Raw genomic sequence first — 19,400 nt, forward strand, 5'->3', positions numbered from 1 at the left:
TATGACGTCAAATCTACGTCAACAAGTCTTAGCCAATAGTAGACACTAGTAGATTCACTCGACCAATGGGAAAATGACACGTCACAACTCCGTGACGTCAGTAAATTGCAGTAATGTTTACATTTATGGAGACTGTCATGTTGATGAACGTAAATACAAGTATTGGACTAAAATACAGGTGAGCTGCCTTTACAACTCTACTCTCTCTATACTCTCTGTTTTTTTGGAGAGTGTTGTAATATGCAGTTAAGATTTTGTTGGGATTTTTAACCTCGGAGGGTTAGCCAGCTAGGATAACCTAAGAAAGTCAGAGCGTTATCGAGGGCTGTCTCTTGTTTCCATTGTGGTCCTTCAATCTTGTCCCCCAGGATGCCACCCCCACCAGTCAACTAACACCCAGGTACCTACTTACAGCTAGGTTAACAGTAACAACAGGTGTAAGGAAAAACGCACGTTTCTACCCGGCTGGGGATCAAACCACGGACACAGTGTGTGTGAGGCGAGAGCGTTGCCTACTAGACCACGGGACATAATTACTTAGGTGTTTGGTTGAATTTGTCACTAACGTTACTGGTAGTGAGAGTGAGGCTCGTTACCTGGGAGACACATTAGTAAGTTTATTTAGACACAGGTATACATAAGTACAATTATCATACACAGTGTAAATTATCCACCAGGATAACCCAGAAAAGTCAGAACATTGGGGTCTTTTAGCATCTTGTCTGGGTTATCCCGAGACTTCTGCCGCCTCATATAACATACATGTCTGAGCATAACATGCAGGCACCTTCGGTCTCGGTCAGATGACCAATAGCTCCAGCTGCGGGTCATCATTTGACTAAGACCCGCGTCAGGAAACACTTGTCCTATTTCCTGACAAACATTACCTAACCTAGACGCTCTAAGAGTCACAGGTGGGGGGATGGGTAAGGTGGGTGATAAGAGGCGCTCATATGGGAGGAAGAAACTGTGTACAGTAATGAGTAATACATGATGGTGATACATAATGAAGGTAATACTTAATAAAGATAATACATAATAAAGGTAATACTCACATGATCAAGAGATCTGAAGAGGAAGATGTTTTTAACAGCCTCAGACAAGCGCTGTCGCTGCTCATCTGACTTAGCGTGGATGATCTGAAATATAACATAAAAACATTAAAATCAAGGAACACTGAAGAAGGCCTACTGGCCCATACAAGGCAGGTCCTTATCAAAACCAGAACTGTAGATGAATGGTTCAGAGAACCGACATGTTGATAAATTAGACACATGTGCAACTCTTGGGTATCTTTATTGAGGAAACGTTTCGCCACACAGTGGCTTCATCAGTCCATACAAAGGAGAATCTTGAAGAACAGGAGGAGAATGAGGTAATCAGTCCCTCAACCTTGAGTCGATGTGGTCAGTCCATCAATCTTGAATAGAATACCAAGATTGATGGACTGACCACATCGACTCAAGGTTGAGGGACTGATTACCTCATTCTCCTCCTGTTCTTCAAGATTCTCCTTTGTATGGACTGATGAAGCCACTGTGTGGCGAAACGTTTCCTCAATAAAGATACCCAAGAGTTGCACATGTGTCTAATTTATCAAAACCAGAACTACTCAAAGCTACCCAAGAATTTACTCCCGTTCCCACGACACCAATCAAACCCAGCTCCTCCCACTCATATATTTGTCCAATCTCTTTTTAAAGCTACCCAGGGTCCTAGCCTCGATTACCCTACTCGGAAGATTGTTCCACGCATCGACCACTTTGTTTGAAAACCAGTTCTTACCTATGTTCTTTCTAAATCTAAATTTATCCAACTTAAATCCGTTATTCCTGGTTCTTACCTGAGTCGATATCCTCTGTATTTTATTAATATTGACTCTATAACACTCAACATCATACACAGATTAGATGTTATTTAAGACATTTACGTAAAGCATTAAACACTGTGTGTGTCCCTCAGACCAAGGGATGCTGGAGGCTTGATCCTCCGTCCACAAACATGAACACAACTGGAAGTTGAAGATTCAGATGAGTCAAAGGGATGTGAGGAAGTATTTCTTTAGTCATAGATTTGTCAGGAAGTAGAACAGTCTAGGGAGTGATGTAGTGGAGGTAGAATCCACATATAGCTTTAAGAAGAAGTACGATAAAGCTCATGGTGCAGGGAGAGAGTGAACCTAGTAGCGACCAGCGAAGAGGCGGGGCCAGGAGCTGTGACGTGACCCCTACAACCACAAATAGGTAAGTACACACACACACACACATGGGCGAGTGTCTTGACTCACAATCACTCTAACAATAACAGGAGTGATCAGTGATTACCATCAACCAATAATTCAGTAACAGTGGACCGAGCCTCTATTACTCCTTGTGCTGAGTAACCCACACAGGTTTACTGCTTCACACAATAATATTAAGCAATTACTGTTATACTTGTATAATAAAACTGTTCTTGGGAGTCCTGTCTTATTTACATAGTTGTCGAAGGTGGAAAACTGCCCAGGATTCTGCCAACTGGCCGGACAAGACTCACCCACAGGACACCAAACAACTGGATCGTGGTACCTCGCCTTGAGGACACCCAGGTGCCTTTAACACTTCACATAATAGACTGTTCCTCTTATCAGACCACATATTAATAGACTGTTCTATCTATCAACTCACATATTAAGTAGGTAAGACACATAGGCAACAGTTAGGCAACTTTATTCCGAAACGTTTCGCCTACACAGTAGGCTTCTTCAGTCGAATACAGAAAGTAGGCAGGAACAGTAGAGATGTGAAGACGTTTCGGAATAAAGTTGCCTAACTGTTGCCTATGTGTCTTACCTACCAACCTGTCGGTATTGTATACCATTTTGATGTTCATCACATATTAAGTATTCCATCTGTCAGACCACACATTAATAGACCGTTCCATCTATCGGCCCACATATTAAGTGTTCCATCTATTACATCACATAACAGACTCTTCCATCTATCAGGCCAATGGATGTGAAGGCAGCCCAGTAAAGAGGTCGCCTGGAAAATCAGGAGTATATGAGGATGAAAACATTCCTCCTCCTCCGCCCTCTGGCGGACGATTAGCATAAAAACCCTTGGCAGTTAATACCACAAGTGGTTTAAAAAAAACCACGCGAGCAAACACCCTGGACCTTGATCACTTGAGATCCTGATCACCTGGGACCTTGATCACTTGGGATCTTGATCACCTGCGACCTTGATCACCTGGGACTTTGATCACTTGGAGCCTTGATCACCTGGGACCATGATCTCCTGGGACCTTGACCACCTGGGACCTTGATCACTTGAGATCCTGATCACCTGGGACCTTGATCACTTGGGATCTTGATCACCTGGGACTTTGATCACCTGGGACCTTGATCACCTGAGACCTTGATCACCTGGCACCTTGATCACCTGGCACCTTGATCACTTGGGACCTTGATCACTTGGGAGTGATCAAGGTCGCAGGGTTGAAACCTTATCTACACTATTATGTCCTAGTGTTCACTTTCTTTTTAAGCAAAACTAACTAATGTTGAGAGTGAGAGTTGTTGTGTACCCGTCTACCAAGTTCTCTCTCTCTCTCTCTCTCTCTCTCTCTGGTATAAGTCAGTATCATTGTCTCTGGTATAAGTCAGTATCATTGTCTCTGGTATAAGTCAGTATCATTGTCTCTGGTATAAGTCAGTATCATTGTCTCTGGTATAAGTCAGTATCATTGTCTCTGGTATAAGTCAGTATCATTGTCTCTGGTATAAGTCAGTATCATTGTATCTGGTATAAGTCAGTATCATTGTCTCTGGTATAAGTCAGTATCATTGGACTGGAGAAACTTTCTGGGCAGCGAAAAACTTCAGGAATAAAGATACCCAAGTGTGTGTACATGTGTCTTATTGTTCACCTAAGACTGGTGTCAAAATTTGTGGTAGTATGGTAAGTGATCCTGTGGTGGTGGTGATGGTGATGGTGGTGTAGTGGTGGTGGTGGTGGTGGTGGTGGTGGTGGTGGTGGTGGTGGTGGTGGTGGTGGTGGTGGTGTAGTGGTGGTGGTAGTGGTGGTGGTGGTGCAGCATCAACAGCAGAGGTCTCTAGTGAGGCACACCAGGGAGGGCGGAGAGCACAAGACAGCTTTTTCATGACCATAAACGTAATGGGTTTTGCCTGTCTCTCCCTCTCTCCCCGCCCCGCTGACACACCACACCACGGCTTGGTAAGCCCCAAACTTTTGCATTTATATCCAGCTTGGATACACCACCTGTCTGACTCCACCCCCAATCTACATGGCAGTCATATTCCATCACACTGGATGCACTGCTGTGTCTAGTCAATGTACCTATTATTCAATATAATCTTTAAATACCTAGGCTGAATTTACATAATATACTTTTTATGCGAGCATATGCGTGTCCTCAAGACTACTGTACAAAACAGAATCGTCTGTATGATGAATGCGCAATGCTGATAAAATTGACTGTATCGTAAAGCTATAAAGACTGTTGGGCTTTATATACGTGGTGGATATACAGAAATGCTGTTTTGTGTGATTATTGATGACGTTTCGCCCATACATTGGGGTTTGTGACCTGATAAAGCCTACTGTGTGGGCGAAAAGTTGTCAATAAGGGCTCGTATTATACTGCATTTGTGTCTGTTCATCGTGTTTTCTATCATTTCCCACATCATACTTGGCGTCATGACACATGACTCAGCTGGGAGACTTCACTAGGGTGATGAGGTTATCATTAAAAGCCTTTCCACTACGGTCACAGCAGAAGCTAAGATAGCATCAAAGATTGTCTTCCAGCAGTAACACACACACACACACACATACACACACACACACACACCAGGGGCCAGGAGCTCGGACTCGACCCCCGCAACCTCAACTAGGTGAGCACACACACATGTGCAGCTCTTGGGTATCATTATTGAGGAAACGTTTCGCCACACAGTGGCTTCATCAGTCCATACATCAGTCCTTTGTATGGACAGATGAAGCCACTGTGTGGCGAAACGTTTCCTCAATAATGATACCCAAGAGCTGCACATGTGTCTAATTCAACAACATGTCGGTTCTCTGAACCATTCATCTACAAAGTACACACACACACACACACACACACACACACACACACACACACACACACACACACACACACACACACACACACACACACACACACACACACACAATGTGAGGCCATTACCAGATGAACAAAATTTACCAAAAGTTCATGGAATTAAAGTAGTTTCTCTTGAAGGTGGATGGAACCGAGTTGGCAAAATTATTATTATTATTATTATTATTATTATTATTATTACTACTACTACTACTACTACCCTATTCACAGATTTCCCAATACATTGCTAGTGGTAAACTACGGTAGGTTAATAACAGTGAAGAATTCAACTGATATTTCATTGTTATTAACTTCAGGTTTAAGTTATATATATATATATATATATATATATATATATATATATATATATATATATATATATATATATATATATATATATATATATAAAAGTCTCCAACGATCTGGAGTCCAGTGGACAACAGCATCTATTCAAAATTTTAAAATCACGGGAATTTCATGGGTGATTTAAGGCAGATTATTTTCTAGTGCATTTTTCAGATTTTTTTTTCCTAAAAATCTTGTTCGTTTATATAATTCTAAAAACTGTGTTTGATTTGTGTTGTTAAGTTAATTACATAATGTTACTCTCGAATTGCTTTATTCATTAAAAGATTTAGTTTTATTTATTGAATATTTCTTCAATCTCAGCTTCAAGAATAGGTATGAAAAACCAATAGGCCAGAAATCAGTGTTGATGAAAGTGTCCTGGAGGAGGGTTCAGGAGCTACGTCTTAACCCTGTACCGCAGCTGAGTAATCATCTTCGGGAAATTTGACGTCAGTATACCCACCTGACGTCAATACTCGCCACTATGTACCGAGGTTAACTGACCTCACTTCTAAAAACCGTGACTTCTTCAGCTTGCCAGTCTAACTTATAGTGACTCATAACGGATGATGAGTGGTGGTGGTATTAGCACTAGCAGAAGTAGTAGTAGTAGTAGTACTAGTGGTAAGCGTGATAGTAGCAGCAGCAACAGTGGTACTAGTAGTCTAGTAGAATAATATTTGTAGCAGTAGTAATAGTAGTGGTGAAGGTGGTAATGGTGATGGCAATAGATCTAATAGTAGTGGTGACAGAAGTAGTAAAAACAGTGGTAATAATAGTTGCAGTAGTAACACGCCTCAGCATCAGTGGTAATAGTAGTTGCAGTAGTAACACGCAGCAGCATCAGTGGTAATAGCACCAGTAGTAGCAATAGTACACGCAACAACATTAGTACTAGTACAATTATCACGCCACATAAATACGGAAGACAGTATTAAAGAAACAAGTGTAAGAAACACTTAGGAAAGTATAGTTAAGTGTGTAGTGAATATAAGTAGATGTGTGTAAGATATACTTGTCATTTTCCACACTTAAGCAGCCTCAAGACTAGGCCAGGAGTCCTACTAGAGTGTAAAACGTTCAGAACAGCCTTCCGTTCCCACTCATGTGGGGAGCCAAGGCCCGGGCCACCTCTTGGAAAAGGCCCGGGCCGGGCGATTATACCGGCAAATCTACAACGACAACAACAACCACTCATGTGGCAGGACGTTAGTACTTTCCCTAATGGATGTTTCCTAACGGTTTAGTGCCAGAGTGCAAATCGTTTAACAGGCTTCCGTTTCCCACTCAATAAATGTGTTCGAACCTATGTATGACCCGTGGCTTGCATGAGCTTCTTTGACCTATGTGCAAAACACACACACACACACACACACACACACACACACACACACACACACACACACACACACACACACACACACACACAAACACACACACACACACACACACACACACACACACACACACACACACACACACACACACACACACACACACACACACACACACACACACACACACACACACACACACACACACAAACACACACACACAAACACACACACACACACACACACACACACACACACACACACACACACACACACACACACACACACACACACACACACACACACACACAAACAAACACACACACACACACACACACACACACACACACACACACACACACACACACACACACACACACACACACACACACACACATACGATAAGGCTCCTGGAGCAGGGAGCGAGTGGACCTAGCAGCGACTAGCGAAAAGACGGGGGGGGGGGGGGCAGGAGCTGTGAATCGACCCCTGCAACCACAAATTGATGTGTAGTAATAAGTGAGTACACGTCTGCCATGGAAAGTCCGTTGTAACGTAACTTTCCTGGGCGTGTGAGTCGAGAAAGCTCTTGATAACACTGCAAAGGATGTAAGCACTATGACATTATTAATGTCTTAGTGCTTACATCATGGCTGACTTCCGAACATACACACACATACACACACACAGAGGAACCATACACACACAGGAATCATACATAGCTTTAAGACGAGGTATGATAAAGCTCAGGGAAGCTTCTGAGTACAATATATAAACAACTTGTAGCGTTCAGTGAAGTAGCGTTCAGTGTACAATATATAAACACTTCCTCAAGAGGTACAATATATAAACACTTCCTCAGCTTCTGGGCCAGGTGTTAAGTCTCGACCCCTGCAACCACAATTAGGTGAGTACAATTAGGTGAGTACACACACACAGTGTAAGTGAAGAGTAGGTTACCACTGTACCTCTGATGTACACTCTATCTCTTCCTCAGCTTCTGAGTACAATATATAAACACTTCCTCAGCTTCTGAGTACAATATATAAACACTTCCTCAGCTTCTGAGTACAATATATAAACACTTCCTCAGCTTCTGAGTACAATATATAAACACTTCCTCAGCTTCTGAGTACAATATATAAACACTTCCTCAGCTTCTGAGTACAATATATAAACACTTCCTCAGCTTCTGAGTACAATATATAAACACTTCCTCAGCTTCTGAGTACAATATATAAACACTTCCTCAGCTTCTGAGTACAATATATAAACACTTCCTCAGCTTCTGAGTACAATATATAAACAGACTTCTTCAAAACAACAAGCATTTAGCTGCAACAACAACACAGTGTGACCCGGTTAAGACGTATGGTTAAGTATCTTTACACCTGCTGTCCGGGTTCACCTAGAAGTATATACTGAACTATAGACTTCATTTTATGGGTTATGACTCCGTGATTACATTTATCAAATACCTTTGGAAAATCTATATACAATCATATTTGCCTTTGGTTTACTACTAAAGTCTCAGGAATGTTATGATAATGATCTAGCTGTGACAAGCAACATCTCTCCGCTGTAAATCCACGTTGTCTTGTGTATGTTAGGTTTTTCCATAAGAACATGGTATACCTTACCTTTGACACACCTCTAATAAGTTCCGAGAGCTTTTTCTACTCCCGGAGCCCGGCCATGGGCCAGGCTCGTCTGGTGTGTTTGCCTGGTCATCCAGGAAGTGGGTATCTAAGTGGCCTTTCAAACACTTTCATGATGCGTGATGTTAGTGCTACTGCTCTTCAATATTTATCATTGCCCTGTTGCCTCCTTTAAGAGGGGCCAGGTCTGCACTTTTAAAAAGAACACTGAGTGCTCTTGCTAATGGTACTTTGCTATTCTTTGGCAGATGCTGCGTGCATGGCCACGTTGTCTATTTCTCTGAAAGATTTGTGCCGGTGTTGGATAGATAATTTGTCGGGTCTTGACTTCTCAAGGCGTCGGCTGGACAACTGAACACTGACTCACACTCGACACGCTGCCAATATGGCCACACTTGGTGAATACAAAAAAAAAAATAAACTAATGCAGAGAAGTCCTTTATCTGTACGATGTTTCATACATCACTGTTTTTTTTTCAAGTGTAAAAAAAACGCAGCGATGGCTGAAACGTTGTACTGATCATACTGATCGTTCAGGATTGTCTCTTTATTTTTTTTAGTATTGTTGTCATGTGTATAAATCTCATTTGAGTATTATTATTATTATTATTATTATTATTATTATTATTATTATTATTATTATTATTATTATTATTATTATTATTATTATTACTTTTATTATATTTAAGCGCTAAACCCCTTAGGATCATACACTGCTTGGGGGAAATGAGTTACAATCAAATGTTACCCAATAAAGGGAAGAACAAGTTAAATTCTGTGAATGAAGAGTACCTCACCCAGCATCAATCAATCTCTTCCAAAAATCTCTGAGTATACGACCAACACCCGACCACATTATGACTCTTAAATCTGCATATGTAAGAAAGAATGTCGGTAATTAACCAGGCTGTGATTACTTTGGGATCCTGCAGCCTGACGCGTCAGGCTACATATAAGAATATACATGTTCTTGAAACCTAGTCCTTCCTGGGCCATTGTAAAGTCTCTCGAAATCGTAACGATACGATTGTAAGTGAACCCCGGTACGGGTGGGGATTAAACTCGCGCCAGACCCATGCGTAAGCCACTTGGCCGGCTGGGTACAATAAGATTCATCCAACCAGGTATTTTATAGTGCAAAGTCCTAACTTAGCACTGTTCCGAAGTGAGTTTCACCTGCCACTTTGCTGATTACATTGTCTTGTCTAAATCATTTAAAACTTACGATAATATTTTCGAATTTATTTGTCGACTTACTTTCGTGTTTCATGTAAATGGTTAATAAAACGAACAACTTGAAGATTGAGACACATGTTCAATATTTTGGAATCTTCATCGGGTAATAAAGGTTCCCAAATGTTGAACAAGTGTCTCATTTATCAACTTGTTGGGTTTCTAAACCATTTTCATTATATCTGTCAGACACAGCCACATCTTAGAATCTTGATACAGGGAATTCTTCAATTCTTGCCTAAACTATAGGTATGACCTACTTACACTAGTGGATTGTTTCCACTGTGACTCCGCCTCCTGCTGCTTCAGCACACAGCAAATGTTTTATTTTTCCCAAGACTAATGGACTGAACACATCGACTACAGACTGAGGGACTTCTTGCCTCAAACTCCTCCTTATCTTCCACTGTTCTCTGTATTCGACTGAAGAAGCAATTGGCTGGCGAAATGTTTCCGTAATAAAGATTACCACACATCGCGTAAGTGTTTCATTCCTCTACCGTCGTGTTATCACAAAAAAATTTACTCATGTCGCTTGTTTTTAATCCCCTCGGCAAAGATAATTAATGTATATTATGAACAAGAAGGTACCCAAAACTGATCCTGGTGGAACGCCCCTTGTGTTTGGCCCCCAGTCTAATTTCACACTCTCTGCTGCCTATCTGTCAGCCACGCCTCGATATGTGAAAGAACATTACCTTCAATATCATGTGATGACAGTATAAGCTACCTTCAATATCATGCGCTGACACTATCAATTAACTTCAGTATCATATGCTGACAATCCCTTGTGAGTGACTGTTGAGGACCATTAACTGAGAGCCATTAATGGTCATCAGTATTATTGTTTCTAATAAATTTTGGATTAATGAGGTCAGGTTAATGGGTTAGTAACTTGACGGATGGGATGGGCGTACAGGATGAGTTTTTGGGATGGGCGTGTAGGCATGCACCATGGGCGTGCGGGCGTACAGCGTGGGCGTGCAACATGGGCGTGGTGTCTGGCTAGCTCCACACTGAGTGTCAGAGGATCGATACTCCGGTTAGACATGTAGTCACCCCTCCCTTCTCCTTCCTTACCTCCTCCTCCTCTTCCATCACCTCCATCATCTCTTCCATCACCTCCATCATCTCTTCCATTATCTCCCTTTCGTTGATTACTCTTACCCCTTTCGTTCGTAACATATCTTTAATACCCCTTAACACACACACACACACACACACACACACACACACACACACACACACACACACACACACACACACACACACACACACACACACACACACACACACACACGCACGCACGCACGCACGCACGCACGCACGCACGCACACACGCATATACAACAGGCCTAGTGTCTAATCGACATGTGCCTAGGACAAAATGGTAACTAACACATACACACACACACACACACACACACACAAACAACGCTCTCTCTTTCTGTCTCTCTCTCCTAAAACAAGTAATATTGACTAAAAACATCAATACTGAGTGTAAAATAATCAATATTGAGTGTTAAAAATAATTAACATTAAATCAAAATCTCTAGGTAAATTGACGTCAAACATCTCGATTCAAGGTGAAGAGAAATTGCTTATGTTAATACTTGTACTGTACACGATACGCCAGGGACAAATACACTACAAAACAGGAACGAAAACATTACAAGCCAGGAACAAGGACACCACAACCCAGCTACAAGAACAGGTAACAGACAGCAAATTAATTGCATATAAACATTTGTGAGTCTCATACCAAACACAATGTTTTATCAGGAGGAGGTAGATGGGTGTATAATAACAATACTACTACTACTACTACTACAATAGTAATAATAATAATAATAATAATAATAATAATAATAATAATAAAAATAATAATAATAATAATAATAATAATAATAATATAATAGTAATAATAACAATAAATAGTAGTAGTAGTAGTAGTAATAATAACAATAATAAAAATAATAATAAGAATAATACATATACCGAGTCTAGGGTAGACACACTCAATGTTTCACTAGCACCTGACGTCACACAGCTGTGATATAATACACTGGAGACCTTGAAAGACCATGAACGTTTCGCCCTGCGTAAACCATTATGGATAGTGCTTTACGCAGCGCGAAACGTTGTCATAATTTACTTCGCTTACTCCCCAACCTTAGTTTATTTAATTTTTTTTGCTCTAAAGCATCTGAAAATAAATTTGAACATTACTAGGATCCAGAGTACTTAAATAAAATTAGGCTAACCTTAAATAGGCTAAGTAATGTTGCCTCACATCGTTATCATATTCAATTTAAACAACCTAAGTTAATTTTATTGCAAAATATTAATTTTTCATTCCTTGTTTAGTGTCGAGAAGTCATACCTAGTCCAAAAATCAGGTCTATCTATTTTTTTTCTTGACTATTTTCAAGAAGAAAATGAGAAAATGTAGATAATAATTCGTAGAATAGACAGGGTCACTTGATGTGAAGAGGCAGGCAAGGTCAGGTCGCTGGGAAATGAGAGCCTAGGTCAGGTCAAGTCACGTTTGTTCTCAAAACTGAACAGGACATGTCACGTTTGTTCTCAAAACTGAACAGGACAAGTCACGTTTGTTCTCAAAACTGAACAGGACAAGTCACGTTTGTTCTCAAAACTGAACAGGACAAGTCACGTTTGTTCTCAAAACAGAACAGGACAAGTCACGTTTGTTCTCAAAACAGAACAGGACAAGTCACGTTTGTTCTCAAAATAGAACGGGGCAAGTCTCTCAGCTCAGTGCCTGATCAGGAGGGCTGTGGGGCTTACGCTGGACTTGTGGGGCTACCTAGCACCAACAGACTGGTTAATCGGGACATCCACCAAGGGAGGCCTGGTCTGGGACGGGGCCGCGAAGGCGATCATCCTCGGAACACCCAACATACAGCAGTTTTCAACAGAGTACTGGGAGAAGCAAACATACGCGGAAACAAAGCCTGACTTAAGATTCATTTAAGGAATTTTGTGCCTAAGAACAAACAACAGCACTTATATCTCACCCAACCATTGATTCGTATGTAAAAAAATAAAATCTTAGTTTTTAAGCATTCAATAAGAAGGCTATTGAATGAATAATGGTGAATGTGTGTTATTTATCAGGTCACCTCTGCTTGGCAGGTGGCAGCCATTGGACTAAACAAATATTAAATGTTACTTGAACAAACCCATATGGGTTGTGGAAAATACTGTATATATTTTCCAGAAATACAGTAGTTACATGTAAATAGATGGCCATACTGTATTTAATAATATTTATGTCCTAGAAAACGGAAAGCCTGCGTCTGCTCAGGAGTCGCCATTGTTATTTTGAATTGGATACAACGTTAGTGTAATGGGAATAATTTTTCGTGCTCTAGAGGTTAAAATTGGGTTGACACCTCTCAAATAGGAGGCGAAATTGTTGGATGTGCATTCCTGCATAACTTGAGATATCAGGCGACTGGACAAGACAGCTCCAGGAACCTCAGATAAGTCTTATGTTATAACTTTGGCCAGTTGTTATTTTCATGTATAGACAGAGGTTTTCTGAGTATGATACACTTTGATTTTCAGTCAAATTGGTGAGTGATATTAAGATATTTTCCTTCTTTTATGTAAATGTGTTTATATATAATCATTTTTTAATTTAATATACAGTCCACAAATTTATATATTTACCAGCATTCCTGGTGATGTATATTTCATTAGTAATTAGTAGGTCCAGAGCAACTTGTGGATATGACAGTGGTAGGTATCGAAGGGGGGCATTTTTTGCGACCTAGGTGTCCCAAATTCCTACTTGTCTAACTGATAAATAATAATTATCTTTGTTCATTTACTCTTATGTATATAATGATACATTCAGATAAATGCAATTTTCCACATGGGTACCAGGATATACACAATTTTCGAATCCTGGTTTGATTTTATAATGAGGAAGAAATACAGCAGTTTATACCCTGTTCGGGTATAAACTGAGGAAATATAGCGGTAGATGGTAGTGAAACAAGAACGACAACGACCACCTACCCTCTCTCCGTCGTCGTCATCTTCCTCAGGGTCGTAGGCTTCTGCGAACACTGATTTACGTCTGGTGAAGCGACTCAGAGGAGGCTCTGTAAACAAGAATTGTAAGTGTAAATAAAAAGGCATTTATTTACAAGCTCAATAGACTTACAAATATGTAACATACAAATACAGTGAAGTTATAAAAATCATATTATTATTATTATTATTGGGAATCATGAGTTTTTGCAATAGAATTGTAGATAAGTGGAACAAACTCTCGGGTAGCGTCATTTGACTTGTTATAATTATAGGTTGGACGTGTATATTAGTGGATATAATTGGGCTTGAGTTAGACCAGCCTAGCATGGACCACTAGGACCAATGCTAATTCATTACTTATTTGCTGATTGACAAACGTCACGGATACACACACAAAACAATGCAGAAAAAATTCAATTTGAAATAATTTCAAGTAGATATTTTTCTGTTTTATTCTGGCATATTAAGCATAAGCGATAAGTTGAATATATCCAGAAAGGAGCATGTTAAAATTGCTTCCTCGTAACGGGATGGTTATCATCAACTAAATTTAAAATTTGGGTTTGAATTGCTAATTTCGAGGCAGAAGCTGTTAATTCTTCTGTCAGAGTGAGCATTTATGAACTATCTGAGTAAGCATTTATATTAACTAACTGCCTGAGTAAGCATTTATGAACTAACTGTCTGAGTAATCATTTATGAACTAACTGAGTGAGCATTTATTAACTGTCTGAGTGAGCATTTATGAACTAACCGTCTGAGTGAGCATTTATGAACTAACCGTCTGAGTGAGCATTTATGAACTAACTTGCTGAGTGAGCATTTATGAACTAATTATCTGAGTGAGCATTTATGAACTGTCTGAGTGAGCATTTATGAACTAACTACAAGCAGTAAACAGTATAGCAAGGTTAAATTAACTGTCATAAACTGGAATGTTGAATTGCTAGAGACAGCTAATTTGAGTTAATAAGGGATGTATTGGTGGGATCAGCAGTGTGTGAACTGGTACTGGGATGATGTGGCTAGATTTAAGGCCTATCTACTACAACACGAAAGTCATTAAGGCTACATATTACCTGTACACCACCAGTCTAGGATACTTGAATATAGGGGTCAAAATAAACTCCCAGAGTATATACGCGGAGAAACACAACTGTGTATATACACAGATACACACGTCTCAGAGTATATACACTGAGTATATACCTCTATGAAGATACAATGAGATACATACCTGTGTGAATATACACAGATCCACATGTCTCAATGTATATACTCTTAAGATGCACACTTTCCTGTATATATACAATGTAGCTGTTAAGACCTATTTTATGTCTAAATTTCTACCAACAGGGCAATATTTCTAGCATTTTTTTTCATGTAATCTGTGTATATCAAAACATGTCCATTCTATAAACTTTTAAATAAAACAAACAGTCGTTTTAGCTATGATCTGACTTCACCAGTGACAATGTAGAAAAAAAAATAAAACAAAAAAACACAAATCATCATAAGTTCCGATGCAGTTGTGGAAGATATTACAAAATTCAAGAAAATCATGTTACAATTAACCAAAAATCCATACACATAATTCCTTGGAAAATCCTGCAATGCCAACTGTAATCCGCAATAGCATTAATATACTCATTTGAGTGTAACTATCCATAAGGAAAATCCCTAAAAAAATAAGAAAAATCTTTAAAAAAAAAATCAGGAAAATTTTGGGGAAATCTGGAAAATACTCTAAGAGTGAGTTAAAAGTTTCGTATAAATTGCTAAAATCTTTCATTAAGTAGCAAAATGTTTAACAATATATACTTCAAAGTCAGGGAAATCCTTTCAGGCCAAAAAAAAAAAAATACAAAATATTTATCGGTAAGAAGTCTTTTACTAACAACAAAAACAAAATTATTATAATCATGGGGAGCGCTAAACCCATAGGAATTATACAGCGCCTGTAGATGGAAAGTATTCAGGCTTAATTCAGGGAACTGGTTCACAAGATCCAGTTCCCTAGATCAAGAGCCCCTCACCAGCATCAAAGAACTTCCCTTGAGGAAGAGACATACAAGAATATATATATAGGTTCTCTACACAGATGCTATTTATGATAATCTGTGTAACTGTATTTGTGTATACCTGAATAAACTTAATATTAAAACTATGATAATCTTGACATACATTCAAGAAAAAACAGTAAAAGATTACAGAAACTCACATAAAAAATTACCAAAAGATTAGTGAAAATGTTGCAAGAAAATCGCCAATAGAATGAGAATTTCTTTTAAAATCGCTGACAATTTCCAGACAATCTCACAAAAACTCCAAAGAAAAGGATTACAAGAATCCTACACGATAAATCCTTAAAGTAGAAACAAAAAAATAACCAGTAAGAAACACCCTATATGTAGGATACAGCAAAATGCTGCATGTAGACTGCCTCACCTGTGTAGTCCCGAATTGGACAACACGTAACGGGCATAGCTGTGACGATATCCATGTAGCACAGAGCTATGGAGTACATCTGTGTGGCAGAGAGGTGGTGTGCGACAGGCAGGTATTCACTTGTGCGCCTCTGTAATGGCACTCAGGGTCTCCTGATGGGCAGATACTAGGTGTGACGATACTGTCACTTGGTGTGTGGAAGATTTTAGGGAGCCTCTGACGCCTTTTAAGGTCCTCTGATGACGTTAAAGTCCCCTGATGACCTTTAAGGTTCCTCTGATGATTTTTAAGGTCCCCTGATGACTTTTATGGGTCCTCTGATTACTTTCTTATTAAGAAGTCTGTGATGGGGTCTTCGGGATTACTCTCAGTGTGGTATAAAATAACTTGTACGGCTGTTTGATGGGTTTTTAGGAGCAGGTGATGGTCATTAGGTAAGCCAGAGACGGCTTTTAGGTAGGCCTGTAATGGCTTTTAGGTAGGCCTGTGATGGCTTTTAATTAGGAGTCTGTGACAGGCTTTACTGTACCGATGACTGTTGTAGGTTTGTCAGGGCTGATATTACTGGCGACAATGGTTTTCTTGGGAGTGTGATACTTTTATGAGTATAGTGGTGCGTTTTAACAATGTGGTGGTGGGTTTTAAATGTAGTGGTAGGTTTTAATTAAGTGTAGCGATGGTGGTGGAATTTACAGTGTAGTGGTGGATTTTGCTGTTATGTCACTCTTTTTAAACCGTAATGGATATCGTTATGGATACAACACTTCCTTCTCGACTTGATTCTTGAAGCTTGCGACGGTAATTAAAGCTGCTTAATAGCTGTTAACGATGTGTTAAGCGTATTAAGGACTTTACAAGCTTCCTCAACTACAAGAAATATTTACAGAAGTCACTTTTTAGATGAGTTTGTGACCTGGTCTAGTCTACACAAAATAATTTAAGATCGTCTCTTCGTATATATTCGTTACCTCACTGATTTGTGGTATATTTTAGTATTAATGTGTATAGCCTAGTATACTAATATGTATTATGGAGATTAGAAAGGCTTTTGTCTTTTTTTTTCAAAGGCTAATTGTATAATTTTCATTTTTGTAAGACGGGAAAAACACTGGCTGGGAAAATCAATTTCCTTCTTGGCACTTATAATACTTCAAAAATATTGAATTTCGGGAAAAGTCGAGGAAAATTAGGTTGATCACACGTTTCCCCCGAGAAGGAACCTCCAGGTATAATTCACGAAATTAAGTTTATGCGACGCACTTGTCACGTAGTTGAGGGGAGAGTGAGAGTAGATTAATTGAAATGGATGTGGAGTGTCGGGCAGCAACACCCCAACGGTGAGAGTGTCGGTGGTGCACTGAGGGACGCTGCCGCTGCCAGCTGTATTTCATTGCAAGGATCAGCTGGACGTCCCTTGCTGCCAGACACATGATAACTACTCCATGTTAACACATGATAACTCTGGCAGAGCCGGAGTTATCATGGGGGTATATTGGTGTGTCTAGAGTCCATCTCGTCCCCAACAACCTTACCAAACCACCCATGACATCATCTCCCTCGCAAACATTGTAATCTCCTTTCCAAGCAACAAACATGGGCGTGAATTGATAATAAACGTCTAGGAATTCCACTCTTATGTCTGCGACTCCAGGGCACCAAGGAGGTGAAGGAAAGATAACCTCTATGAGCGTGTTACATGAAGGTTATTTTTCTTTACTACTTTGTATTTTGGCGGTGCCTAGCCTTAAAACAGGTTGTAGACATGACAGGTGTTGTGTCTACTGCTCTATCCCATTCTTGGATCAAACCAGATTCCATCACAAGATTGCTAGCCCGCTGATCTAACAAAAGTGCCTTAGGAGGGACCAGGAGCTAGAATATCAGTGTGTAGTGGTCGCAGTTTGTGGCTAGCACAAGCCTTCCTACAGTCTTCAAATTATGTCATCGTATTGATAAAGCCACTGGAGGGTGAAACGTCTACAAATAAAGATACCCAGATGTTGCATGTTTAATTCTTCATCTTACGTCTATATAAGGGTCTACATATATTACTACTACTACTACTACTACTACTACTGCTACTACTACTACTACTACTACTACTACTACTACTACTACTACTACTACTACTACTACTACTACTACTACTACTACTACTACTACTACTACTACTACTACTACTGCTACTACTACTACTACTACTGCTACTACTACTACTACTACTACTACTACTACTACTACTACTACTACTACTACTACTACTACTACTACTACTACTACTACTACTACTACTACTTAGGACAGGCTAGGATAGGTCACGTAAGGACAGGCTAGGATAGGTTACGTTAGGACAGGCTAGGATAGGTCACGTAAGGACAGGCTAGGAAAGGATGAGTCAGGATATGACAGAAGAGGAACAGACTTAAGGCGAGGACAGGATAGGTCAGGATACGATAGAAGGATAATAGACACGCTAGGAGAGGGTAGGATACGATAGAAGCATTCCCCCTCATCCCCTCAAGGGCTCTTGATCCGAGGAATTACGGTCATCCTCCTTTTCTCTGGATCGAACACAGTTGCCTTCCATTCTCCAGGCACTGGACGACCCCTGCGGTCTTAGCGCTTCCCATGACATTAAAAATAGTTGAATTAAACATACATAACATTCTTAATACTTGTTTTAATATAATTTTTTATAAACATTACTTGAGGCATATACATTTTTTATACATCAGTGTTGATATAAGCATTTGGTGAAACAGTATCTAAATTAATGTTTATGATGTTTATACTGAGAGGTGTATATCTCTCAGTGTATATACACTGATACATACACCTCTCAGTGTATATACGTACACTGAAACATACACCTTTCAGTATATATACGTACACTGAAACATACACCTCTCAGTGTATATACGTACACTGAAACATACACCTTTCAGTATATATACGTACACTGAGACATACACCTCTCAGTGTATATACGTACACTGAGACATACACGTCTCACTGTATATACACAGACTATATACACAGTGTATATACACAGACTATATACACAGTGTATATACACAGACTATATACACAGTGTATATACACAGACTATATACACAGTGTATATACACAGACTATATACACAGTGTATATACACAGACTATATACACAGTGTATATACACAGACTAT

At 39.7% G+C, this 19,400-nt stretch overlaps 1 protein-coding gene across 5 annotated transcripts in view; it reads right to left on the bottom strand.

The window, feature by feature from the left end:
* The window catches only part of Pka-R2 (cAMP-dependent protein kinase type II regulatory subunit), a 182,824-nt gene that overhangs the window by 21,263 nt on the left and 142,161 nt on the right, over nucleotides 1–19,400 (bottom strand). For 4 of the 5 annotated variants that reach the window (XM_053793547.2, XM_053793546.2, XM_053793550.2 and 1 more), the window contains 2 exons: nucleotides 13,748–13,833; nucleotides 1,056–1,139 (listed from right to left, as the gene is read on the bottom strand). In XM_053793547.2, coding sequence (XP_053649522.1) covers nucleotides 1,056–1,139; nucleotides 13,748–13,833 — 170 coding nt within the window. Of the gene's footprint in view, nucleotides 1–1,055; nucleotides 1,140–13,747; nucleotides 13,834–16,213; nucleotides 17,588–19,400 lie in introns of those variants that run through there. The other variant, XM_053793548.2, reaches the window with a different exon arrangement.

This window comes from Cherax quadricarinatus, chromosome 71 (genome assembly GCF_038502225.1).
Source record: "Cherax quadricarinatus isolate ZL_2023a chromosome 71, ASM3850222v1, whole genome shotgun sequence".
NCBI lineage: Eukaryota > Metazoa > Arthropoda > Malacostraca > Decapoda > Parastacidae > Cherax > Cherax quadricarinatus.